Source organism: Asterias rubens, chromosome 10 (assembly GCF_902459465.1).
Source record: "Asterias rubens chromosome 10, eAstRub1.3, whole genome shotgun sequence".
Lineage (NCBI taxonomy): Eukaryota > Metazoa > Echinodermata > Asteroidea > Forcipulatida > Asteriidae > Asterias > Asterias rubens.
The window spans coordinates 4,178,987-4,206,983 of NC_047071.1; the positions used below are offsets into that span (position 1 = coordinate 4,178,987).

Consider the following 27,997-nt stretch of genomic DNA (forward strand, 5'->3'; position numbering starts at 1 on the left):
TGCTTCAACCATATAAAGCAAGTATCGCTTCAACTTCCTTGAATAATAGAGCAAGGCTTGAATACAATCAATGGACACCCCATGGTCGTTTACAATTACCAGGGCCAACAACAATTAATACCCACTGATATCCATTGTTTTTCATGCAACTAGAAGTAACCAGTACCTTTCCTATAGTCTTTAGATCTGGTGTTGATTTGTATGTTCAGCCTTGGCTACTACTTCGTATCAAATACCAAGCATGCCAAGAACCCTTGTGGACAGCGTGTATAACTTCAATCAACTATCCAAACCATGACGTCACACGATGCAGTGATGACAAGATCGTCCCCCGCTGGTGGAGTTCTACTACGCCTCCATTCATACCCAGCACCGAACAGCAACAGTTAGCCCCATCATCACTGGGGGTTGTACCATTTATCAAGCTGTGATGTTTGTTTGGGTCCTAACGTTGTTCCCACATTTTGACAGTTAACCAGTTTGAGATCGCGGTGTCGAAGGGGTGAATTTGAGGCTCGCACAGCGCCGCATAAGACAGGGTGATTACCGACTGTGGTGTAGTATCATTAGGTGATGGTCGCTCAGTGAGGAAACTCCACGGACCGAGCCATGCCATAGGATATCAACTAGCCACCAAACACTTTAAAATTTCATCGCAGTTCCATCACCGGGAAGGTTTTTCTTGCAAATCTGTTTCGACTAATGTATTTATTGGCGTGGATAACACAACTCATTTGATTGGTGAATAACAATGTTTGTCTGCTTATCAAGAAAGATGTTGCCAACGTGCTACTTATTGTTGATGGTTCTATGCATCTGCAGGACTATGCCGACGAAAAACAACTTCAAATTTAACCATCCAAAACAAGGTATGAGTGTCAAATAGAAAAATTATAAATAATGTTATGCATTTTGTTTGTTGACTTTTGTTTTCCAAATTTAAAATGGCATAATATTTTGATGGTGTGTTTTGTCTCCAAAGTACACCAGAAGGGTGCAAGGTGCATTCTTATTGCTAACTTCCTTTTATCCAGCGGGGAGTACTGTTTGAGCTGAAATGTGTTGCAGGCGTAAGATGGGTATCTCTGGCTGAGTTGAGAATATTATGTGCACGGGACGCCATTTCAGTAAGCAACTCTTTTGACGCAGCAAGACATCAGTGCAGACGAGGACCACTGTTACCAATGATAAAACAAATTATGCTTGCTGAAATGCTGCCACATGTAATTTACCTTTCAACGAAAGAGATTCTGTTCCACAATGTGCCTTCCGTGCAATCTTTTGTGTTAAATTTGTATCTTGTCATTCTTTTCAACATGACCCTGTAATCTTATTGTATTGCCTGGTAACCTATGGCGTATCATGTAGGCCTATAGCCTTTATTTGGATCCAATGAAACCAGGAATCAGAATTGTTAAGAAACTTCACATAGATAATAATACACTTTTCATCCACAAACGAAATTCAAATCATAGCACGCACCTCTTACTCCCATTTTAGTATTTTCTTCGTTGAACAATCCCAATGTTTTGTTATCTCCAAAAGTTCACCCTTTGGTAAGTTGCCAATTGGAATGTACACAAACACCCTGAATGTGCGTATTATAAACAATACCCCCAATGGTCCAATGTTGAACTGTCATATTAGTATATAAAAAACACTATTCCAATGTTGAACCATGACATGTCATGGTACAATATAAACAGCACTTTGGTCCAATGTTGAACTGTCATGTTAGAGTACATATAAACAACATGGTCCAATGTTGAACTGTCATGTTATACATAAACAACACTACGGTTGAATGTTGAACTGTCATGTTAGAACATAAACGAAACTATACGGTTCAATGTTGAACTCATGTATACATAAACAGCACTCTGGTCAAAAGTTGAACTGTGATGAAAGTGGATAGTGAAATAAGCGGTAAATTTGGTAGGATTCGAACCCACAACCTTGTTTCTGTCAAATCAACTCACACAGGCTTAGAAGTTGAACTATGGTCTTCATTTATTAAGAGAGGCCATCAGTAAAGTGGTATTAACAAGATGGTAGATCGCGGCTAGAAGTAAATCTCAAAGGCCCGTCGACCTGGCAAGTGATTTCCTCCCAATTGGGTGGTATGCCACAGGTTGTTATGTTGTTTTTCGATTCACACTTTTAGCCCGCTAGGCAATTGGGGAGGGGATAGGAGGAGAAAAAAACACACATCAGCGGCACGACCTCGGAGGAATGATGACGATGAGTCTAAAGAGGCTAAAGATGTGGTGTAAGACCATTGGTCTCTCTTTTTGTAACAAGTACATTCCATGGCATTTTCTGGCAGGCAAGATACACGGAGTTGTAAGGGAAATTTTACATTATGTGTCATAATTTCCACATAAACTTAGCAGCTTTGTATGCGACTCTAGTTTAAAGACACTGGACACTATTGGTAATTGTCAAAGACCAGTCTTCTCACTCGGGGTATATCAACATATGCATAACATAACCAACCTGTGAAAATTTGAGCTCGATTGGTCGTCGGAGTTGCAAGATAACTATGAAAGAAAAGACACCCTTGTCACACGAAGTTGTGTGCTTTTAGATGCTTGATTTCGAGACCTCGAATTCTAGACTTGAGGTCTCGAAATCAAAATAGTGGAAAATAATTACTTTTTTCTCGAAAACTACGTTACTTCAGAGGGAGCCATTTCTCACAATGTTTTATACCATCAACCTCTCTCTGTCATTACTCGTTGACAGGTAAGGTTTTATGCTGATAATTATTTTGAGCAATTACCAATAGTGTCCACTGCCTTTAAGGGGCTAAAGATGTGGTGTAAGACCATTGGTCTCTCTTTTTGTAACAAGTACATTCCATGGCATTTTCTGGCAGGCAAGATACACGTGGTTGTAATGGAAATTTTACATTATGTGTCATAATTTCCACATAAACTTAGCAGCTTTATATGCGACTCTAGATTAAGTGTTCTCCAATCTAAGTATGTGCAGAGATGTCATTGCTCCATCCTAATTAAAAGCTGCAACCCGCCCGGGAACAACCAAGTCGTTGTCCCTGAATTTATAAACTCATTATCATCCAAAATGGCAGCAAACTCTTTCAATCTGTTTTGCCATTTCCATTGTGCTAGCCAGCGGTGGTATCGTCTGGTATCGTTTAGGCATCCTATCTGGGATCAAGGATACCTTACACCCTCCATTTATCTATAATCACATTGTGGATCAGTAATTCGGACAGTCCCTTCTGGTGTATTTGTGACCCTTCTTTCGGACCTTTGTGGCGGTGTCAACTTTCCGCCGTGTTCAGTTTTCCGAATGACCAAATACGGTAACATTACGTCATGCGACGCCTGCGCGCACAGCAAGCGAAAGTAGTCAACGTTAGTGCCGTAGTCCCGGAGAATTGAACACGGCGGAAGACTGAAACCGCCACACCTCGAACACCTAACTCATTTCCCTTTTCATTTTGCCACTCCTAATTCACATCCCTCAAACAAAAACAAAAAGGTGCCTTTTAAAATACTCCCATTTTTGGGGAGACCCACTTCTTTTGTTTTCCGTCACCTTCCGATCGCCGAATACCTGGATCGGACACAATATTGTGATGAAATTCGTAGACATTTTAAATATTTTGTTCCCTAAAAGAAAACAAAAAAATACAATGAAAACGTTTACCATGCTGTGTCTCCTTTACAACTGATAACTGACAAGGTTTTAAAGCAGTCGCATCCAAGTGACATCAGGTTGTACATAAACAAATAGCGCTCCACTTTTGTTCAAGTCGTGGATGGAGGTTGCAGGCCATGCCCACCCGAACAGCCAATACGTGTTTAAAGGCACTGGACACTATAATTGGGAATTACTCAAAATAATTGTTATTTTGGTAACAAGCAATGGAGAGATGTTGATAGTAAACAACATTGTGAGAAACAGCTCTCTCTGAAGTAACATTGTTTTGGGGGGAAAATCTGAAATCACACAATTTGTGCAAAAAGGGTGTTTTCTTCCATTATTCTCTCGTTTTTAAAGGGTGTTTTTCTTCCATTATTCTCTCGTAACTTCGAGGAACAATCGAGTTCAAGTTTTCACAGGTGTATCATTTTATGCATAAGTTGAGATAGGCCCCTACACCAAGTGAGAAGACTGGTTTTTGACAATCACTGAAGGTGTCCAGTGCCTTTAATGGGGGACTCAAGAACATCAAGTCATAATGTGTTTGAAATCGACTTGACCCACTGGCCTAAAAACAACAGGGGCACACAGTGCAGTTGTACCATCGTCATCTTGACATTGCTCTGCGAACCCCCGAAGCACTGGGCGGTATAGACCTGATGTTGGCGTTATCCTTTTAACTAGACGGTAATTTTCTTTTGAGGGTCGGGGGTTTTCGGGACTTGCTGTTGGGTTTGAGGACTGGAATCGGGACGTCTATCTGAACTGCCTAGCAGTTGAACCTTGTAGCCCGATAGTTGAACCAAGTAGAAAGGTTTTTTAGTATTCTTAGTTATTTAGTTTTCAAAAAAATTATTACAGGGGGCCTGTGGAAGACACCTCCTTTTTTCAGACAGTTTTTAAACCTTTGTACTTTCATCGACTCCAGCTGGACATGTTTTCATTGTCAGAATATTTAAAACAAAATAAATCAGGTAACATCCACAAAGAAATGTTGAATATTTTGAAATAAATGTATATTGGTAGAGAGACGACAAACAAACCAGAACAAGTTTTAGAAAAGTCAATATAAGTTTTAAATCCTGCGAATTTGAATGCAGCTAGCTTCGATGAATGGTTAAATAATTGAATGATTATTTTGTTTAATCGAATGAGTACAAGTACATTTGACTAGTCTTAAAGGCAGTGGACACTATTGGTAATTGCCAAAGACTAGTCTTCACAGTTGGTGTATCTCAACATATGCATAAAATAACAAACCTGTGAAAATTTGAGCTCAATTGGTCATCGAAGTTGCGAGATAATAATGAAAGAAAAAACACCCTTGTCACACGAAGTTGTGTGCGTTTAGATGGTTGATTTCGAGACCTCAAATTCTAAATCTGAGGTCTTGAAATCAAATTCGTGGAAAATTACTTCTTTCTCGAAAACTATATGGCACTTCAGAGGGAGCCGTTTCTCACAATATACCATGAACCTCTCCCCATTACTCGTCACCCAGAAAGGTGAGTAATTACCAATAGTGTCCACTGCCTTTAAGAAGAAATCGAATTACCCTTTTCAGTAGCATTCGATTTCGTGCGAAATAGAATAGGCTGGTGATTAAATTGGCTGCTCATTTTCCAAAAATTAACCGAAAGAGTATTGAGTCTGTATTGTTAATTCGTTGTGTAAACTGACATAGGAAAATATCTCAGAGAATGTGTTCCTAAACGCCTTGCCACGTCTCAGAAGCACACAACATAGAGCAAGGAAGAGCTGCCGTCGATTTCACAAAACTCTTCCTAAACTTAAGACTAATCTTAGGACTTAGGACGAGTCCCAACCCTGCACTGTAGCATGCAGACCTTAAGATTAATCCTAAGTTAGGACGAGTTACTTGTCCTAACTCGAGATAAGACGAGTCCTAACTCTTTGTGAAATCGACGGCAGCGTCTTTGATACATCAAGCTAGAATTCATTGTAATACTTCATGATTAATTTCGTTTTACAATGGTGTATGGAATTAGTCAGTGAACTCATGCAAGAGTCATATAAGACAACTCAACACTCACATAATGTTCCAATGTGGCATTATAATAATTGTTGTGTTTTTTTACGGGATCACAAATGTTTCGGTGGGTTTTACTTAATGTGTTTGATTGATTATATATTCATCTTTTTACTTGTTAAGTATCTTTATTGTTTTATGATCATATTTTATGGATCTTAATTTTGGACCTTTTAATTATTTTGTTTTTGTGGTTAAATGTTGTAAAGCGCCTGGGAGCATTTTTAATGGATTTGGCGCTATATAAATGTTTTTTATTATTTATGTTATTATTACTAATTACGTATTCATCATTTGGACTTGTGCCATTATGATTTTGCATCCGTATGTGTATAGATTTCTGTTTTTAGTTTAAATTTGATTCATTCAACACTGAATTCCAATGGGTGGAAATCATCATATTTCCGATTTCTCTAAGCAATTTCGTCTTTCTTCACAGCCGAGTTTCTAGAAACACTCGAGGATTATGAGATAGTTATTCCATCCCTGGTTGATAACTCCGGTGAGTTCATCTCCCATGATGTCAACTTAAAACACACCCCAGAAAACAGGCAAATCAACGGCGATGAAGACCCAGTGGCCACCAGACACTACCGGATTATTCTTCTGGACAAAGACCTCCACCTACAATTAGTGCGAAGTCATCGTCTTATAGCACCGGGTTTCATCTTAGAGAGACGGGGGAGGAACATATCAGAGTCCAGCATGAGGAAGGTAGACCACGCCCACCATTGTCATTTCAACGGGCACGTGCGCGGGCACAGAGATTCAAAAGTTGCAGTCAGCACGTGCGACGGTGTGGTACGTATTGTCGTTTCTATTTTCACGCTGTGTTACATGACAGCTGTGTTTTGTTTATCTTGCAATACCCCTAATATTCAAAGATTTCTTTTTAAAGGTTGTTGTTTAAGATTTAACTTACTTGTCCTGAAAGATTCAAAAGTGGTTCCAATTCACATTGTCTGGTGTGTTTATGTTCTTTACTGGAAGATTTACATTTGTTGTGTGCTTACACCGCTTTGTTTAAAAGGTAATGACTTTCGTCTCGTAATTCATTTTTTACTTTTATGTATATATGTGTGTTTATTTCGGTCAATACCGCAGTTTGCCTTTACACATGTTTCCATATACGAACAGGTATGTAAACAATTGGTACAATTCTGAAGATTTGTTGTCGTGCTGGGGGAGGGGGGGGGGGTGAGTGCACAGAGACAAAAACCAGACCTGACAAAGTGAGATTGCGTTTAGTCACTTATAGGAATGGATAGGAATGTCAACTGACAATGGGTGATTCGGTCGAAAAGTCGAAATGTGGTTCCTATAAAAAGGTGATGAGTGTTGTGATGATATATTGCGCTCTGATCTCTGAAACAATTTTAAAATAAAATTCCCCTTTTTCTAAGGTACGGGCCTACCACTCAGCTGCCTATCAGCTATGTTTCTTATTGTTTTCAACAATTAGTTCACAATTTGTCATCTGATTATGGTTGTTACATGGGAAAACTTCATTAACAGTCTGGAAGGGCAATAAGTAAAGTGTTAACTTTTGGAAAACCAGGGATTTGCCTTAAAGGCAGGAAGAAAGGACTCGAAGCCTGTCAAAATATTAAAGGTAAACTTACAACAGAAAATCTTCCGCCGCAATCATAAGGTTTTATTCTCGAATATGCGATTGCGACGTGTACTTCAAACGAGTAGGCCTACTATAGACATTACCAGAAAAAAAACTTTCAAGTTAATAACTACAGCTTCCGCTGACCAAGTCAGTGAACGATATGACTATCTTACGTATCTGTTTACCCTGACAGAACGTGCCAACAAAAATGCTCTCCCCTGAGAAACTTCCTACAAATTGGTTCCGTAATAAAGATTTATGGGCTACAATGTTATCGAAAAGAAACAGTTATTCTAGCATGACCCCCTGAGTAATGAACGCTAGTTTACTGTTGTTGTTACACGCCACTGTTTCATGACCTAAACCCCTTTCACACGATAGCAATCCCTTGCTTTATTTTAGCATGGTTGCGAAATTTTACCAAATGCACCTCGTGTAAAAGGACAATAATGTTTATTCTGTATTTAAAGGATGGACGGCTTGTTAAGATTTCACCAGAGTACCTTGGACAGTCCAAACATGTGTCACATGAAATGCAACTTGTAAAATGTTACAACCTTGCTCAAATTAGGCAAGGGACCTCTGGTAAATTGCTGTCGTGTGAAAAGGGCTTACGGGCATTACCAGCTTGTAAGTTTAACCTGACATGTAATCAGTTAGAGCAAAGGGTATAATGATCAATTATACAATTGTAGTCAGTTCCAGAATGCTATAGGTCAACATGTTTAGAGTCAACTTAAGGTCTGTTATGAGTTTGGTGAAAGGTGTTGAAGGGGAAAACCTTCGTTTCACAAGGTCAAAGCGGTTAAAAGGTACGTCATAGCATGCCAAATGTTGATGACCCCTTTCCACGGGACGCTCTCAACCAGAAATTATGCATGACACGGCTTCACCTTTGTTTTGAAATTGCTTTGAAATTACGTTTACTTATTATTGTTATCATATTTGTAATGGGATTACTCAATGCAGTATTCGCACATGTGACCCAACGTACAAATAACATTTCAGTCGGTCATTGAAATATTGAAGTAACGAGAAATAATCAACAAAAACACAAAATATGTTTTCATTGTCATTTTCTTGCAAGATCCGAACTTACTGTTTTACTTATTTTAAAAGAAACAAAATAATAGCATTCCAATCAAAATATATGCAAAGGGATTGTGAAGGTTGAGTCTGAACGTTTTGTTTTCCGATAGTCACCTTAACATTGTATTGAAATGATTGATTTATTAACTCAGATTATGGGGTGTTTTGTTTTTAAGAGAGAATGTTATTTGGAAAATGGAGGTTATCTGTCAGACAGAAGGAGTCACGACTTACTCTCAGCATGGAGGATTCATGCTTTCAGTTGTCCAGGGACTAATTATGGAAATAGTCATTTTAGTCAAAAAGTAAATGAACCGAACCCACCTGTTTCCTGTAGATGGATATTCAAAGTATTGAGACATACTAAATTATGATTGATGTTATTTTTCCGTGAACTAGAATCGGGGGAAAATTCACTAGAAAGAGGGGAACCGAATAGTCAATCTATAAGACAAGCATAACAAGAAACGAGAGCGGATGGAAACCATGTCGTTAACCCCCCCCCCATACAAAATATCAGATAGTTCAGAATGCACACAGGCCTACCCCCCCCCCCCCCCACCCAAAAAAAGGGTGACGCTAGACAGAAGTCTGCTCGTTTGATTGCTTCGTAAACAAAGTTGAGGCGTGACGAGGTCTCTCATCCTCGCACCCCACCACGCCCACCACGCCCACCAGGTGTCACCATTGATAGATTATTGAAACTTGATTTCACAAATCTGCCCTGATTCGGAAATACAGCGTACAAAGACTAACTGTTCTGTTTTCGTTTGTTCTTATTTAGGCCAATGTCTTGAAAACAAACAAACAAAACAAACGGCATTTCAGATGGCAAGCCAATCATCTTTTGAGTTCGAAAGAAATCACGGTTTAAGTTTATACTATAGTTTACTTCGATGTTATCTCAGCTTCGATACAAACCAACAGGGACATTATTTTACTACACACAGATGTGTTTTATTTGTCCCAATTGGCACAATGTTGACGGTTTCACCACAAATCCAGAAAACTTGTATCAATCTTCCAATAAACCACTGAGGTTGAACTTGAGTGGGAAAAGGCCCGAGGCGTCGGAACAAGTCTATTCGTCCCATGGGGTGCTACCCTCAGCATACCTGATACACATTCACAAACAAGTCCATTGCTGTTTAGTGAGACAAATAGCTGCCTTGATATATTGAGCAACAACTTGAAAGAAGAAGGGATTCTGCGGTGCTGCGACAGTAAAAACCTTGTATATGTTTCACATTTCCCGAGTGAGAAGCAAATTTGTTTGTCAAGATTGATAGTCGTACTCTCCACTTAAGTCTTGCGACACTTTCGAATAATATCTGAGGTCTCCAAATACCTTCTTAAATTACATCTTAAATTTACAGAAAAACTTTGTACGTGTGTCTAATGAAGTAGTTGTTGATGTGAAAGTTCGTGTAGATTTTTGGTTGTTTGCTTTAGGAACCATTTCTTTACATAATAGCACCATTACAAGGTGCTGTTGCGCAATCATCAGCCAACCTTACCAGAAAACGCTTTCTTTTAACAGTAATTGTAACTGACTGATCCTTTTTTTTTATTCATCTCTTTTTGTTGAATCCTCGTTTGGTTTTTTCCTTCTTGTTTATATGGCAGTACAGGCGTTCCCAATCTTCTTTCCATAGAGAACGAGTGTTCCTTAAACCCATGTCACACACCGTAATTTACAGGTAACCCGTTCCATCCATGCAGTCTCCAAGAAGTGGAGACATTCACATTTGAATGTTCCCTCTATTTTCTAGGGAATTGTTAGACATTGTGTGAAACATGTGCTTACAAAGTAATTCTGATGTAGCATGCACTGCAGTTGGTTGCCTCCAAGTTTCCTGTAAAAGTTTACCTCATGTGACATTTATTCTTCAAATAGAATGTCTGACTCGTCTGCTATTGGAGTTATCCGAACTCCAGTCATTCCATAAACTGTACAGGTTACATATTTCACATCGAGAAATATTTCACAATGTCAAAGTGGATCTGTCCGTGGGGTCATTTCAGACACTTATCAGTCTCCACTTTGAAAGAAACACTTGATAAGAATTTTCATCATTTCTGGATAAACATACAATGATTTCACATCGCACACACTTTACCAGTCTGATGACATCGGAGAAAGGGTTACCATGTGTCACTAGGGGTTGAAAAACACAATGGTACTTTCCACTGGTACCTGGTACTCCTCAGAAGAACATAACATGGATATAGTGGGACGCAAATGCAAGATGCAACATTACCCTTAAAGGTGAAGACGTTTGGTTTTTGAAACTGTTTGATTGCTAATCTAGATACATTAAACTAACCTGTGAAAATTCCATTTTAAAATGTGTCACGTTTTTGACAAATCAAGAGCGACCTTGCAGGAAGAATAATCCGTAAATTGGAAGACACAATTTGAGAATAGTTACTGGCAGTTAACAGGAGATATGAATTGATATGACTTTAAATCTACTGAAATGACTCTCCTAACTACATGTTAATTTGTATCAGCTTTCCATCAGCAACGTACGTGGGCTTGGAGAAACGCTCACAATTTGAATAAAGAAACAAAAATCTTGATCAGATTAAAACCACACAGGAAGGAAAGTTCACTTTCCGCGAATTTCATACATTCTTCGCTTTTTAGAGATAGCAAGATGTTATGAAGTAACGAACCGACAAAATGCTACCGCCTTCTCACACTGACCCCGGCATGCTACAAAAATGTAGCAACTTCACGGGTGAACTCAAACTTGTGGGGTATTTTCACGCGTTGAAATATTCGTTGGCATAGCTCGGAGTCCTCGTGCCGCATAACTGATTTGAATGTGGCGAACCAAACGGTATTTCCTCCTTCCAAAGGTGAAGATGTTTTTGCTCATGCTAGACAAATTTATCGCCGGTATTATCAAGGGTATCATGAAGTTCGGAAGTCTTAAGCTGAGCTTGTAAATTAAAATGCCCGAGTGTACGAACAGCGCATTTTAGATGGATGGCCTTGGCCGCCTAAAGTCTAACCGAAAAATGTAGTATCGTGACCCGTAAAGACGTAAATTACTGACAATAACACGTGTACTAAATTACACCGCTTCCAGATTTCACGGAAAAATTGTGTCATGTAGGAGAAGATAAAAACATTAGGCCCTAAGCAGGTTTTGTTTACCTCTTTGTTGATTGGGTTGAGGGGAGACAATAGCCTATGCCAGGTGCAGGGGCGGGGTGGGCACCCGCCCAACCGGAAAGGATCTGTAAGCATGGGCCAAATTTCATAGAGCTGCTTAAGCAGAACAAGTAGCTAAGCACAACACCATTTTACTTACCAGAATAAGGTTACCATGCAGCCAAACTCACATATGTACAATTTGTAACTGTTATCTGCTCATTTCTGCTTAGCAGACAATTATTAAGCAACATTTTCTGCGTATGCAGCTCTATTAAATTGGGCCATGTTGGTGATGTTTGGCGACATTTTAGAATCCGACGAACATGACTAGAGTAATGTTCTTCAATTCTGATAGCTTTACATGTCTTCATCTACAAGTTAATGTTTCAAAGCCAATGCACATTTGGCAAAACCATTATCGAATGAATTAAGGTTTTTGGAATGCCGCAGCGGCACATAAAATAATTTCTCTAGACTATGGTGATGAAACATTAATGACTTGGACCAGTTTTACATGTGGCGTTCTGAGAATTCGCGTGGAAATGTTTGTTGACTGACATTCGTTTTATTAGATTACTGTGACTGCTTCCGTCACAAACCCTGAGTCTCTAAAGGTGTTCGACCAAACAAAGTGAAAGTATAAAGAAACGTCAAAATTATTCGTGGTTAATTATGACAAATGTATCCCGTGACTTGTTTCGCAGATTGTGTTCCAATCACGGATTTTTCTTTCTGCGTACCGCTCCGGATTTTTGCCGATATATCAAAAACGCTTTATCCACCTTTTAAAATGACATTTTGACAGTTTAATTTTAATGCAGGTCCTACGTCTACTTTTATTTATGACTAAAACAACCGAGTGGTGTACTTTTCATTTTTTAACTTAGACCCCAGTTTCAGTCGTAAGACACTACAATTTAAAAAAAAATTACTTTCACTTTAAGAAACTGTTTTTAAATACTGGTCTTATGATGAACTTGAACAGCTTTCATATTTTTGACATTTCTTTATACAAAGTAGTCAAAATTCAAGAACAAGAAAAATATGACAACCTTGTAATAATGTCCCGGAAGCATTAACACAAATTAAGGAAGTTGTGTATGGTTTCCTCATTTCATTATTTCCTTATTTCATTTCCCCATTTCATCATCCTTATTAATATTACTATACGTCATGTTTGGATCCAGAAAACTGTTGAGCTTAAAAAACAAAGTACTTGGACCCACTTCTGTTTCCTCCCATTCGTCATACACTAAACACTTCCACCTGTTCATGTCAAATTGGGCAGGTGTGTCTAAACTTTCTGGACACTTTTCAATTTCGACTCTTTTCAGGTATTTAGAAAATATCCAAGGGGTTGACTTGGCGGGTCTAAGGGGACAAAAAAAAATTACCAATTACCTCACCATCGGTGGTTGTTTCTAATCTAGAAGTTGATTTAACCACTTCGCGCTCTCTGTTTGTGAGCGTGAACAATTACTGCAGCCACTCAGTGCCTTTTGAAGTACTCCATTTGGGGGTTTAGGGGATCATCAGCGAGACTGAGTCTGGTGCCTGGCAAGACTCATGATCATATCCTGTTGTTGAAGGTAAATGCACGTAATTTTGAAGCAATTTAGGACTCTCGAGGGCACGTTGTTCCCCCCCGGAGGTGGAACTAGAAATTGGCTCACTGCAGGAGCTTCGCACCGGTCGGACGCGAGAGAAAACCCCCTCTAACCTTTATGTATTTAGGGCACACCTTCACTGTAAAGAGGTTGACCTACAGTTCATATGGGTGACGTTGGTAACCAAACACAAAATCATAGAAGTACACTTAACCAAGGTCAACTCTAGCAGCCCCAAACCATCGCGGCCTGCCTTTCTGTAGTTACTAAACTGGTTGCTTTAACTGGGATGATTGAATGAAGCTTTGTTTATATTCTTCTTTCCTGGGTATCTGCTTGAATAATGTCATTATTTCTCGTTTGAAAGGCTTTTGACCATTCCTTTGGACATAGAGCTTTTAGCAGAATGAGTAGCACCCAGAGCATTTCGGGCACCGTTGGTCCCAGTGTCTTTTTCAAAAAAATTGTAAAAGCATTTGTAATGGTATATCAGTTGTTATAAGAGTTCAGTTTCAGTTTCCAGTACTATTCGACAAACCAGCGAATCTTATTTTGAAAAAAAAATGATCTAATTCCTAATTGGGCGTGTTTTGTTTCATTGTTCTCGTGCCAGGTTGGAATGATCCGACTGACAGACGAGGAATTCTTCATCGAACCAATTAGGAATTACACCAAGTCCCAATCCTCAGACCGTCACCCTCATGTTGTGTACAAACGATCTGCGTTACCACCAGACAAAGGCAGGGATGGATCGCCTCGCCTGGCGAGACGGGACACGACTGTCACGGGGGACCAAGACGATTTCTGCGGCGTCAATGACAAAGGTTAGTCGGCGTCTAAAAAGGATATCGATAAATTATCGGCAACAGAGCTTACAGATTTTATATGTAAACTGAATGTTGTTGAATTTTATTTTCAATTTTCAAGACCATGGTTTTCAATAATAATAATAATAGTAGGTATTTGTAATGCGCCAAATCAATCTTTACAGATGTTCAAGGCGCAAAAAAGTATGAGTTGTTTAAATGTAAGGTTTCAAGACAAAAAGTCTCATAAATAAACTCATGGAAGATATCTTATAGTTTTTCCTTTTTTTAATGTGTTATTTGTTTGTTTTGGTCATTTAGTTCATTTATTGAATTATTTATTAAATTTTTTAAATTTTTATTTATGATTATTATTTTCTTCTTTCTTAAAAAAATATGTTTTCATTTAAAGTTCATATCCATTGTCACTTTGAAAACTGATTTGTGAATAATTGCAGAGATAATATTTTAGTTTTAAACTTGAAGCGAAAGTGTTAAAAAGACTTTACTGCGACAAAATGCGTAAAATTATGTTTAATTCTACACATTCCCCTAACAGTTTCCGAAGAGCAGCCGAACATTTCAACGAAGAAAGCGAAGCTTGGTAAACCAGATGTCGACGGGAGTCGATCACGACGTCGACGGCGGTCGACTAGCAAGGAGCGAAACGTCGAGCTGCTTGTAGTTGTCGACAAACACATGGTGCAATATTACAAGGATCAAGATATTGAAACATATGTACTGACAATTATGAATATTGTAAGTCCACTAAAAAGGTTGTTTTTTTACAAATGTTGTTTTTCAATGATTTAACCTTAAATTTCCACGAACTATTGTTACAAATTCGGGTATTTAATGGTTTGAAATAAATTCGGAACTAAGTTTATGCCAGAGAGACGCAACTTAGGCCTGACTCTTTCTGGCATATCCTTGCAACCCTCAAAGTTGTATGGCCGCTTCATGCCTTTCCGAACGGAACTTTGGAGACGCTCCGAACGCTCCTCGACGGCCTCCCCAAGGAGATGTTTGTAAACAGAGCTATGTCTAGTCTTGCCTTTCCAAACTCAAAGTGAGTCATATTGATCTAATGATCATTTCTTGAAATTCCTCTGTAGAAAAGTAGTATTACACTTGTCTATCTTCTTCAAATGTAGGTGGCGGCTATTTACCATGACGTCACCATTGGAAACTACATCAACATCGTCATGGTACGGTTGCTGTTTCTTGAAGACGATGAGGTAAAGGTGCTGAAACGCGCTGCATGCTAAAATCGAATCCAGTCGGAATCAATCTAGAGCAAAACAACATCTATTTGATGTTCTCCGGGTGTTGTTTGTTTGCACATAACCGATCTCATACGAGGCGTAAAGGGTGTGTGGGTAAGGAGAGAACCTTCGGGCCGGAGAGCTTTTAGACTTGACTCGAGTCCCAATCCCGTGCTATTCTCGGGACCGCAGTATACTAGCTACAATTGACGGTGGATGCTTAAGTGACCTCTCTAGAAAAAGGGACTTGAATCAAGTCTGATGAGTTTCGGTAGTGGTGGCATACTATTCTCACAGCTATAATTACCACTAGTTCTTTATTTCTTACTATTTTGAGACAATTTACTTGTTTCCAACTTCAGGAAGGTTTATCCATAGAGCATGATGCTGATAAGACGCTCAGTAGTTTCTGTCGATGGCAACAGACGATTAACCCTGGTGATGATACACATCCCAACCATCATGATGCTGCTGTACTGCTCACTAGGTAAGACGGTCTTCTTTAATAAGTTCCATGTTCTCAAAAGAAAGAGATTAAGTGATGGTGTTGCGTCTTTGCTGTTTGCCAAAGCTACAGCCTGGTAAATGTTGTGTTCATGAAAATGTAATGGCGCCCTCTTGTGACGGCTGTAGAACAGAACGCCATGTTGGAATAATGTAAGAATTACGAAGGCTGAATAAAGAAGTGTTGTGCTGAATTCATCTATCTAGAACTGTATTACTTGAGATTACATACGCGTGTACATAACATGTAAGGATTAACAAAACCTAAAATTAAATGGAGCCAATGACAATTAAACAAGCCAGGTTTTATTTCTACTAAAATCTGATTTTATATATAATGTTTTTAAATGTTTCAAAACCATAGGCCCACTTGGAAGGGAATCCTTTCTCAAAAAAGGTTTGCTGTATCAACAGCTGCGGTGCTTCTCATCAAAGTTGTTTTGGTCATTCATTTTTTTGATGAGGTACCAATGACTCTACCTAACTTTAAAGGGAAAGTAATGGTTTGGTCAATGCTACGACCTTTTGTATTGAAATTTTCTGAGGTTTCATTTCGTTGTGGATAGGATTAAAACAATCAATCGGTCCCCCCCCCCCAAAAAAAAAATAAAGGTATAAACTTTCCCTTTAAGTGAACTAGTTTGTTATTTACCAGGTGTAAATCAGCTGGCAAGTAATAAAGGGTGACAATCTATGGAATGTTTCTCAAACACAGGTCCAATCACGAATTTCCCACAAGACTGTCATGGCCAAAATGTAAACACGATAATTCAAAACCAAACGATCTGAAACAAACAATTTAAATTCAATCAAAAGACATTATTGACACATACCACGAAATATTTCTCTCTGTTCTATTTCTCTCAACACATTAGTAACGAACTGGAATAAATTTCCATTGACCCCACAGTTTGGAAATAATAATTGACAAATTAATTTGGATGTTTATGCTACCCAAAGAAGTCGTCCTTTGACAAGGGGCAGGTCTTCGTAGCCTTCTGTCAAGGTCTTCGTGGCTTGGACACCTTCCTAAAGAGCCGCGATCCCTTGTAAGCGACTGGAAGGGGAGACCATTGACTCACGCGCGTGGTCTCCCCTTCCAGTCGCTTGGGCTCGCTGTTCTACCAAGCTGACCAAACCAGGGCCCAATTTCATAGAGCTGCTAAGCACAACAATTTGCTTAGCATGAAATTTCTTCCTTGATAAAACAGGATTACCAACCAAATTTCCATTTGTTACATATTACTGGCTACTGGAATTCAGCTGTTGTTTGCTTATCCCTGAAAATCACTTAAGATTTGGTTGGTAATCCTGTTTTTATCAAGGAAGAAATGTAATGCAAATTTGTGTGCTTAGCAGCTCTATGAAATTGGGCCCTGGTCTTTACAAAAGGCTCGGGTTTATGAAGCCTTTAGTCACCTCCTTGTAAAAAAAAATTGATGTTTTTCAGGAAGGATTTATGCAAGGGATTTGATGCTCCTTGCGGCACCCTCGGTCTGGCTCAAGTATCTGGGATGTGTCAACGAGAATGGAGTTGTAACATAAATGAAGACACAGGTTTAGCATTGGCCTATACTGTAGCACACGAACTGGGGCACAGGTAAGCTGGCTTGGGTATAAATTAAATCGACTGGATTACATAGAGGCTTTTTGTCTCTGTTTTCAAGTTGTTTGTCTGAATGCTTACATTTTTGTTCTGCTTCACGGTAGCCATAAGTTGGCTACTGTTCAAACCGACTTGTTCACTGGTCCGTATTGTTTGGTTTTCTAACATCGTCGTTTGTATGGGACTTCGGTTTGATTTGAACATTCCAAGAAGGCGATGGAAAGCATTGAACTAGCCAGAAGGACCAAATTTGACTGGTCATTGGAATTTATGACTTGCATTTGGCCAACGGACTGTTAAGGGAGACAATGTTTTATTTGTACTTAACACGTTTGGTATAGGCTATAGTTACTCAAACCATGGAGGAAGGAAATGTCCTTTCTCCATGCTCAACAACTGTACTTCGAACGAGCAACAGAGAGCTGATGAGAAACGACTCCCTCTGAAGTAACATAGTTTTTGAGAAATGAAAACATCTGGAAACAAATTTGTGGAACATTGTTGTTTTCTTTCATTGTTTTCTTGTAATTTCGATGCCCATTTTTGGGATACACCTAGTGAGAATCATGGTTTGACAATACAACCATGTCCACCGCCTTTAAGATTGTACTTATTCGCCAATGCCTATTGTTTTAACCGAACGAAGAAACAATTACCATGTTGACCAGGTCAGGGTCGAAGTGTAAGTATACGGTCAATTGTCCCTAACTTATTGTGCCCTTGGAACGGATTTATAACCAATAAACTTAACAACCAAATTTAAAATCAATTTGACAACAAATTGCTAAAAATTAAGTTTGCTTTCCTCTCTGCGCTATACTGCAAATACTTGGGTGTTAAATATTAACACCATGGGTCACATATAGATCCAAATAAAATTATCAAAATTTACACCATTGCAGTGTACGCAGTGTTTTCACCAATTTTTTTTCCATTTTATTTTTTTGATAGTTTTGGCATGCAACATGACGGACTGGACAATTCCTGTACGAAAACCAACGACTCCCAGATCCATGTGATGTCATCGCAACTTACTGGCGTGTACGGAGCGTTGACATGGTCGCCATGTAGCAGTAATTATGTCACAAGGTTCCTAGAGTAAGTAAATTTGTCATTCAGTATTGGAGAACGGCTTTAGCTCCGAAAGATCCTGGGGAGGTTTACACCCATAGTTTGGGTGGAGCGGCCTTTACATTCATTGCATTCCTTGTACAAAAAGCTTTTGAAAAGGGGGGTATGTCGAGCTCTATGTACCCTCTATACGAAAGTGAAAGGCCGTCAGGGCTAGTAGGTGCATTCTTGAAGCACATCATCATCATCATCATCATCATCATCATCAAGGGTCGACTTCTTGGAAGAATAGAATCTTTAATGATCCTCCGCATCTATGTCATGTGATGCAACATTCCATGTACCTTATACAAGATCGGACAATTACCGTCATGTGCCGCGACTGTCGCTCTTACTGGTTTCATCAACAGGATCTGAAATTATGACATATAGGTTTATATTTTAAGTTCGTGTCTGAGACATGATATTGGTCCCATCTTCAATCATCAGAGATGATCTACAGTTTTAGCTTTATGTTTGATTGTTGAAAGCCTAAAAGAAATTATCATGTGATGTGAAGTGAACGGACGCGTGCACGGGCGTAAGCACCGCGCATCTCTCAGCCGATGAAAGGTATTCATTGACTCAGGAGGGCGCTGTAGGGGTTTCTGACGTCATATTCAAGCAGGTTTATTAAAATCTTATGAACGTAGAAGCATTTTCTCACCTAGTCGACTTAATTAAACCCTGTTTCGATCTTTTATTTTTTTAGCCAAGGATTTGGCGATTGTTTGAATGACGAACCAACTCAACATGATTTCAATTTTCCGCTGGTGCCCCCTGGTGTGATGTACACAGCAGAGCACCAGTGCAGACTTCAGTATGGCGTTAATGCATCAGTTTGCTCGCTGCTTGAGGTATGTGCTCCTCTATGGTGCGAACATTTTTTATTTAATCCAAAAATAATCACCGATTGGTGTTTGTTTCGTTTAACTAAACAGAGGTGTTTTGTTCAGAAGAACCTACGTGATCGGGGGGAAAGGGTCATGGGTGAAATATTGGTCTAAGATACACCGGCCAAAATGGCGCACTGTATTTAAAGCAATGTACGCAAAACCTGCCATAGTTCTGTTAACTACAGTATGACGTCCATCTTGGTTTTCCAAGATGCATTGCAGTTCATTTATAAGATGGGGCATGCGCATAATTTATGGACTACTGTGATGTGGGTTTATTATGAGCCAACTGAGCAGGGGCGGTAAAAATGTGAATATTATTTTATCGGCACTTTTAGATCTCCCCGATCAACAACAACAGTTATTCGTATGTGTCACTTTGATTTTTAATTAGTCTTTTTTTTATTTGTTCACAGCCAGATCAATGCTCTACACTGTGGTGTAAGTCGGGTAGTCACTGCCACTCTAAACTGTCTGCCGCTGCACCAGGGACAAGCTGTGGAAGGGATAAGGTCAGTTATAATACAAAAACAAAAATAGATCAGCATCAATCCCAAATCAAATTTTACTATTCTTTTTTAAAACATGTTATTTTTTTGACTTATGTTTTATGGAAAAATCCATTTAAATTACAGTGGTGTAGAGATGGTGAATGTGTTGATATCAAAGATTCACCGAGACCTATTCACGGAGACTGGGGTCCATGGAGTGAGTGGTCTGCTTGCTCTTTTAGCTGTGGAGGTGGTGTGGCTATCAAAGAACGCCATTGCGATAACCCAAGGTAAATAATATACACAGTCTTTCACTCTCACAAAATGTTGTAAGTTACTGCTGTTTTTCGCTCGTCCCCAGCGCCTTGCTTTAACCAAAGGCGCTGGAATGCACAAACGTATCATGCACTGTATTAATTGGTTTAATAATGCGCAGTCCCATCATGCATCACACTCACACTGCATTGTATTTCTATGCACTGTACGCATGACGTACTTCCTGAACAAGAATCTGTGCAAGCGATTAGCCCATCCCAGCGGTCCTGGATTGACTGGCCGCTGGGGCCGATTGAACTGCTCTTTATGCTTGAAAGTTCATGTTAGGTTTGGTTGGTATTTTCAAAAGAAAATGTTGGGTCGATGTGTAGCCAGTTGTTGTAAAGTTTGATTTTGTGCCGCAAAATGCATTGTCGTTTAATATTATTTCAATTGAATGCGAGGTCCGGTGGTATATTTTGTGTATTTTAAATACGATGTCATGCAGATTGTAATTAAAATTATGCTTTCCTTTTAATTGTGTGTGTTTTTGTAACTTAAGTTGTTGTCAAGTGTTTCTTGAAAATAACTTGAATCCAATAAGTCATTCGTCAACCTGTACTTTTTATCACTATTTGCTTATTTGCCAAGATTTCTTTTTGAGTATTCATTCTTTCGATACTTTTGATTTTGTATGTACTTCTTGACGTGAAGACCTACCAATGGTGGCCGATATTGTGTTGGGGTCCGCAAAAAGTATGCCATATGTAACCGTCAGGTGAGTACAAAGGGAGTCTTCAATAACTAATCACAGACATATAATAAAACTGTGCCTATTTTTATTTACAATAGAAAATGCTGCTATTTTCTAACCGAAAAATGTTGGTTCCTCTGTAGACCTTTTCCTGCACTGTTTTAACCCATTGATATTTCGGGTTTGTGTTTTTTGTTCTCACCTTTTATGGTTTTGGTGTTTGTTCGGTTTTTCTGGAGAACCACACCCTATAGAAGTTTTGCAATTATTTTATCTGTGTACTCTGAGTATTTAGTGCACTGTTTTCATTGTTTGGTTATTTTTGTTGTTTATTTGTGTTTATAAAGGACTGTCCAGAAGGAAGCCCAACTCCTCGTGAGGCACAGTGTAATAGCTACAATGGACTCGCTCATCAAGGCAACTATTTCCATTGGATACCATACTACAAAGAAAGTGAGTTTGCTATTTTCTTCAACGTTACTATTTCAGTCAATAAATTTACCTTTGATGATGAAAAAAACCGCTAAATTTCCTGTTTGGGGTTTTGTTTGGTGAAAAGGGGTGTGGCAAGAGATTCCGTCCCCTGGAATTTCTGTCCCCATACGGCAAATTGTATACAAACTTCCTCTGATAGCGCCCTCTTTTGAATCAACCTCATTCACCCCAAGTGAATTTTCCATAAGGGGGACGGAATCTCCAGGGAACAGATTTCCCCAGACACTGGAACAAAACAAATCAAATGATGCACAATATTTTGAATGATCATTATTTTGATTAAAGTACATAAAAATGCGTGTCCATTTTGAACATTAATTTGTTTATGAAATTGACTTTTACTGCAGACGCATTGTGTGAGCTTCACTGCAGGCCCCTCCAGAAGAACTTTATGTTACCGATTAAATTTTCTACAATGGTCAAGGATGGCACGCCGTGTACTGATGATTCAAGAGATATCTGCATTGGTGGAATATGCTACGTAAGAATTTAACAATATTCGTAATAGCGACTATGCTGAAGACAATCAGAGCATACTGATCGAAACATTTAGTTGTCAACCACAGCTTCTTCTTAAAGCCATAATACACTTTCGGTAAACAGTATTGTCCAACTCTCACACTTCGTGTATCACAACTTATATATAAAACAACAAACCTGTGAAAATTTAGGCTCAATTGGTCATCGGAGTCGGGAGAAAATAACGGGAAAACCCACTCTTGTTTCCGCGCGTTTCGCCGTGTCATGACATGTGTTTAAAATAAATCCGTAATTCTCGCTAACGAGAATTTATGTTGTTTTACCGTTTTCTCAAAAAGTAAAGCATTTCATGGACTAATATTTCAAGAGAAGTCTTTCACCATTACCCTCTGTAAACCCTGTAAATTATTTTTAAATCTGTGAACTTTTTTTTTTTCTGTACCGAAAGGGTCCAATGGCTTTAGAACAAACACTACTCATGGTGCTACCACAAACCTCACCTTACTGTACTCCCACCCACGCAAAGTTTCAAAACCAACCGGTTTATTTTGAAGGGAAAAAAAATTGTTTTTAAAGTAGAACGTTCGCTTTGTAAATAACGTCTTGAAGTTAATGACATAATTTTTATTTTGTTGCAATGGGAAACGGTTGTACGAGAGGAAAAGGGGGTGTTAAAGTATGGGAAGATTTGGGCTACACACGGTGCATACATTTTATTCCAACAAAGGGCGTTGTGTTTAACTCGCTTTAGCGTGCCCTTTTATGTATTATTAGACATTATTATAATATTTGTTAACTGTTTGTGGTACCAGAAGCATCTTTATAATGAAGATCCTGTGTCATTCACCAACAGACGGTGGGTTGTGATCTCCAGATTAATTCCCATGCAGTAGAGGATCGGTGTGGTGTTTGCCACGGAGATGGATCATCATGTGAAACGGTGAAAGATCAACTCATTAAACAGTCTGGCTTCGGTGAGACAAATTGCACACTCAGTTGTTACCTGTAGAAAGTATAGGGCTCTCACGGGGGCCTTATAGTTTCTAGAGGTACTCAGTTGTCTTGTTCTTGTCGTTTCTAGAACACTTATGTTTATAGAGAAGGTGTGTTCCTAAACTATGTTTGTGCTGAAAGTGTTTGCACTATGAAGACTTGAATATGTTGCTATTTTCTCCAAAAGAAATTAATCATGCTTTTTTAGTCTGTTCCAAAATGTGGAATTTTAACAAACCCTCAAAGTTTAGATTCTGGTTTCAGATATTTTTTTGCCGGCATTGACTCTCAGCCATGATGTCTACCTTGCACATTGATATTGTACATTGGAAATTCAACATTGGTATTCGCTGTACAAACCTATTCGAATGTTCAAAAGTTTCCAATAATTTGTTATCAAAGTAACTTTGATATAAAAGAAACATCTTCGAAATCCCTTGCTGTAGTACAAACCTGTTTGATTGTTCAATGTTCAATGACAACATAACTTTAACAATAACTGTGATATAAATTCCTACATCTTTAAAATCCCAATTCTCAGGTTACGTTGAGGCAATGGTGATACCGCGAGGCGCAAGAAACATTCGCGTTGAGGAGGTAGCAGAGTCCACAAACTTCCTTGCCTTGATGGATCCTTCGGGCCACTACTACCTGAATGGTGGCTGGGATATCAAATGGAGCGGGAAATATGAAGCTGCTGGTACCGTAGTCAGGTATGAGAGAGACGACCAGAATAAAGAGACATTTGAAGCTAAGGGACCACTTGAGGAACCTCTACACGTTATGGTAAGAAATTGGGAGGTATCGGTTGTAGGAGGGGTACACGCAAAAGCCCTCTTTCAATTAATTAAGTGGAGGGTGCACTACACCGGTCGCCTCAGAGCCAACACTCACAGTAAAAGAGTTTTACTGTTATAGTTTTTCTTTGGGCCAGTTTTTGACGAGTGCAAAAGAAACATATATACTTCGTTTTCAAAAAAAGGTTACGAAAGCATGCACAATTTTTAACATTTTGTGGGTCTTTTTGGGTCTTTTCTTTTACAAATTCAGAATTGAAAACGCTCTTTTACTTGGAAGGGGTGTATATTTTTCTTGGTTTTGTTTTGCAGCTATTGTTTCAATCCAAGACGGCCGGAGTGGCCTACGAGTATACCGTCCCTAAGCCCGGCAACACGACAGTAACGATACCTAAACAATTCCACTGGCAAATCTCGGGATGGTCGCCCTGCACAGCAACGTGTGGATCTGGTATGTGTGTATTTAAAGGCAGTGGACACTATTGGTATACTAAAAATAATTATCATCATAAAACCTTTCTTGATTACGTTGATAGTATAAAACATTGTGAGAAACGGCTCCCTCTGAAGTGACGTAGTTTTCGAGATAGAAGTAATTTTCTCTGAATTTGATTTCGAGACCTCAATCTCGAAATCAAGCATCAGAAAGCACACAACTTCGTGTGACAAGGCTGTTTTTTCTTTCATTAACATCTCGCAACTTCGACGACCGATTGAGCTCAAATTTTCACAGGTTTGTTATTTTATGCATATGTGGAGATACACCAACTGCGAAGACTTGTCTTTGACAATTACCAATAGTGTCCACTGGCTTTAATGACTATTATTATAATGTTTTGACAAAAATGTTTTGAAAATAATAATTTTGTTGAGAAACCCTTTTAACCAATAATTGTAACCACTGTATTATAAATATCCGTCAATACAGGACTGCAACGGATGACTATTTTCTGTGTTGAGCGAGTAGCAGGGATGGTTGATGATAAATACTGCAATGGCACCAAACCTAACGATGAGCAACGCCAATGTAACGTTCATCAGTGCCCTGCTAAGTAAGTACCATAGACAAAAATAGTTGTGTCTGTTCACTTTGTTCTTCTAACTGTCCCTTCTTACCGTACCCTAGTGGTTGTTTCTTAACACCAATGTGACTTTATGGGGTAAATATAAAATCATCGACAGGAAATGTGCCGATGTATGTTTAATTAACAACTCGATTTTGAAACTTCGTCCTCTCTGATCTCTTGGTGTTTTTACTTTCACCGCTTTTGACATGATTGTGTATAAAGCAATATAAAGCATAGATTGTGCTCTTTTCAAAATGAAAAAAAGTAATAACATTTGTCGTAACATCACACATTGTTGAGATCCATTGTATAAACAAATAATAATGACGATTGTATTTTCTGATAGTTGGTGGATTGGTCCGTGGCAGCACTGCTCAGTCACCTGTGGACTGGGTGGAAGTCGCAGTCGGTCGGTGTTCTGCATTCGAAGTCTCGGCCAAGATGAACAAGTAGCCCTGGTCGATGAGCAGTGCGTTCGTCTTGGGCTGGTAAAGCCACGAACGACAGAAAGTTGCCGAGTAGAGAAAAAATGCCCACTGGAAGCTAATTGGATCACGGGAGAGTGGTCAGAGGTGAATCTTTAAAACATTAATTGCTGGCTTTTTGAAACAATCAATAAAGTTGTTCATATTAATTATATTTGAAACGTTTATGTTGGGGCTAAAAGGCATGGGGATTTGGGGTCAATTGTGTTCAGTATTTGAAATATTTTATTATAACTCTTAAAGTAGTATCGTTTTACCACAATTCGAAACTCAAATGGCCGCCAAAACTAGAACTGGTGTACATTTCATGCAAACCTCGAGGTTCATGTTTTCTTTGTACGTTCTTGATTTTAGTGTCTCTTTATAAGTGGTCGAGCTGAGCAGACAAGAACTGTACATTGCAGCAGGACGGATACCTTCTGTGACTATGCCAGCCGACCTACAACTCGTCAGCCATGTGACCTTTATGAATATTCATATGATTACTATGGAGATTACAGTGTCAAAAGAGACGAAACACCAATCAGCTTCGGGGAATGGGAACGCCTGAAGGAAAAAGGCTTGCTTGAACCGGTGAATGGCCACACCATGACAACCATTGGACCAATAGGGAGGCCTTCAAACGTTGTAGCCAATCAAGTCCCAGACTCCCTGGCACGTGGTTATATACCGCCACCCGATACCACTGACGAGTCTCTCATTGGTTTAGCAAGAGGTGACGTCATTTTAGAAATTGCAAATCAACAAGTTGACCCGGATGGTGATTGGGTGGAGCCCATCAAACCTGGTCACGTGACTGGTATTTCTAAAGTGGCTGATGAATTACCAGAGGGTAATGGTGATTCACCGGTGAGAGAACCCCCTAGGGTGGAAGGACAGACACTCTGGTGGGTGCCTACTCCATGGTCAGAGGTAAATAAAGGAATGTCTTAAAACAAGCAAATAAATGAGTTTTTACAGATCAAGTGTATAGACCAATCCGACGAAACAAAATTGGTAGCGCCCTCTATTGAAAATTACCGACTGCGGTGGTATGCGTGTATTCAATTTAGTATGAGTTTTATAAAACTGCGTGTTATTTTTAACATAGTTTTATTCTCACCAATCATCATTGTTTTATTTTTATACACAATGTTTGTGTCATTTTGAATTTTCAGTGTTCTGTGAGTTGTGGGGATGGAGTTAAACATAGAACCGTGGAGTGTTTGGAAGTTAAAACAGGCCTACATCATCGAGGCTGCGACCAGACCACAAAACCTTTACTTACTCAATCATGTCATAATGCTGAGTGTAAAGATAGCAATGCACGTACGTAAAGAGCTAATTATTTGTTTAACAATAAGTCATTCTTACATTTGAGTGTGCCAAACATATGTGTCTTCGGCTTCTAGCTCTTGGCTAAATAGAGCTCTGGAATTTAACCCAGGCCTACATGTAGCCACAGTGGTATCACATAGTGTTGGTAACAAACATTGTGTGATTAACAAAACAACAAACAACAATATTCTCCAGACAATATTCTAACGTCATCCCGGGCAATAATTTAAGAAATTAAACTAATTGTTTTTTTTTCAAACTACAAACACTTTTTCGACTACTGCTCAGTGATGCATAATGCAACCCACAATTACAATTGTGAATAATTAAATTTAACATGATGTTATACTTGATGAAAGTAAGTTGTCGTTTGAAGATGCCATGCCCTATTAACAATCCTTTTATTCATTTGAATGTTTGTTTTATTCTTTCTTTCTTTTTTCCCCTTCTTTCTTTTGCAGTTTCAAATAGCTGTGATGGAAACAAACAAACCAACACATGGTGTCGCCTCGTACTTGTTATGGGAAACTGTGGCAAATATCCCTACAATGATCTGTGCTGCGAAACATGCATCGCATATGCAGCTCCGTACAACGTGTAGGCTAGGCCTACGATATATATAGGCTAGGCCTAGTTGACTTAATCAACGCCTTTCCCGCCAAAACTGACTAAATAATCTTTGGTCCAACCGGCTTTTTTTAACTTTAGTAAGGTTTAACCCTTAAATTATTGAACGCAATTGAATCAATTCAATTCAAATCTTGATTGTCTTTGACATAAAACATTGTTCTTAATTTGTTTATTAATCTCTTTTTTTTCCACCAATATGGAAATAATTGTTGGTTTGAATTGAATTTGGAATTGAGAGCAAAATTCGCCATAAAAATGTTGTTCTGGTTTCATAATAACGGGAATTTTCTTTAAGGTTTTGAATTGTAATAATGTACCAATGTATAATTTCTACTATATTTTTTGTTAAATTATTTATGTAAAAATAAAACCATATTTCACTTTGTGTTTTATAGCGAAAAATATTGTTTAAGATTTTACATAAAACCGACATATCAAAGCATATGAAGAGTAAAATTTAAGACATCTTGATGAATTAACAAATTTTCCTTTCGTATTGCGCTTCGGCAACCGATATTGTAAAAGTTGACTCATGACGTCGCTTGCTCACAAAAATATTTATGTTATAAGCAAATTGTCCATAATTGTTTTAAAGTGTGTGCCTAACATTGAACATAATATATAAATGTTTACAGTTTTGCACTAAAGGTATGTTGTATAAAGATAGGAATAGTGAAAACTGCTCTTTTAATATTTTTGCCTAAAATGTTGTTCCTTTTAAAATCAGTGGACAATATTGGTACTCAAAATGATTATCAGCATAAAACCTCACTTGGTAACAAGTAATGGGGAGAGGTTGATAGTATAAAACATTGTAAGAAACGGCTCCCTCTGAAGTGACTTA

At 38.8% G+C, this 27,997-nt stretch overlaps 1 protein-coding gene across 1 annotated transcript; it reads left to right on the forward strand.

The window, feature by feature from the left end:
• The first annotated feature begins 419 nt into the window (after nucleotides 1–419).
• On the forward strand, nucleotides 420–27,949 carry LOC117295349 (A disintegrin and metalloproteinase with thrombospondin motifs 12-like). The gene is made up of 22 exons (XM_033777943.1): nucleotides 420–869; nucleotides 6,165–6,526; nucleotides 13,816–14,026; nucleotides 14,568–14,767; nucleotides 15,163–15,246; nucleotides 15,636–15,760; nucleotides 17,228–17,377; nucleotides 18,335–18,481; nucleotides 19,206–19,350; nucleotides 19,806–19,901; nucleotides 20,025–20,170; nucleotides 20,850–20,913; nucleotides 21,237–21,342; nucleotides 21,732–21,865; nucleotides 22,718–22,838; nucleotides 23,399–23,643; nucleotides 23,967–24,105; nucleotides 24,583–24,706; nucleotides 25,068–25,293; nucleotides 25,561–26,118; nucleotides 26,364–26,514; nucleotides 26,985–27,949. Exons 1-22 carry the CDS (start codon nucleotides 752–754, stop codon nucleotides 27,122–27,124), a joined length of 3,792 nt encoding a protein of 1,263 aa, XP_033633834.1. The 5' UTR covers nucleotides 420–751; the 3' UTR covers nucleotides 27,125–27,949.
• Nucleotides 27,950–27,997: the final 48 nt, after the last annotated feature.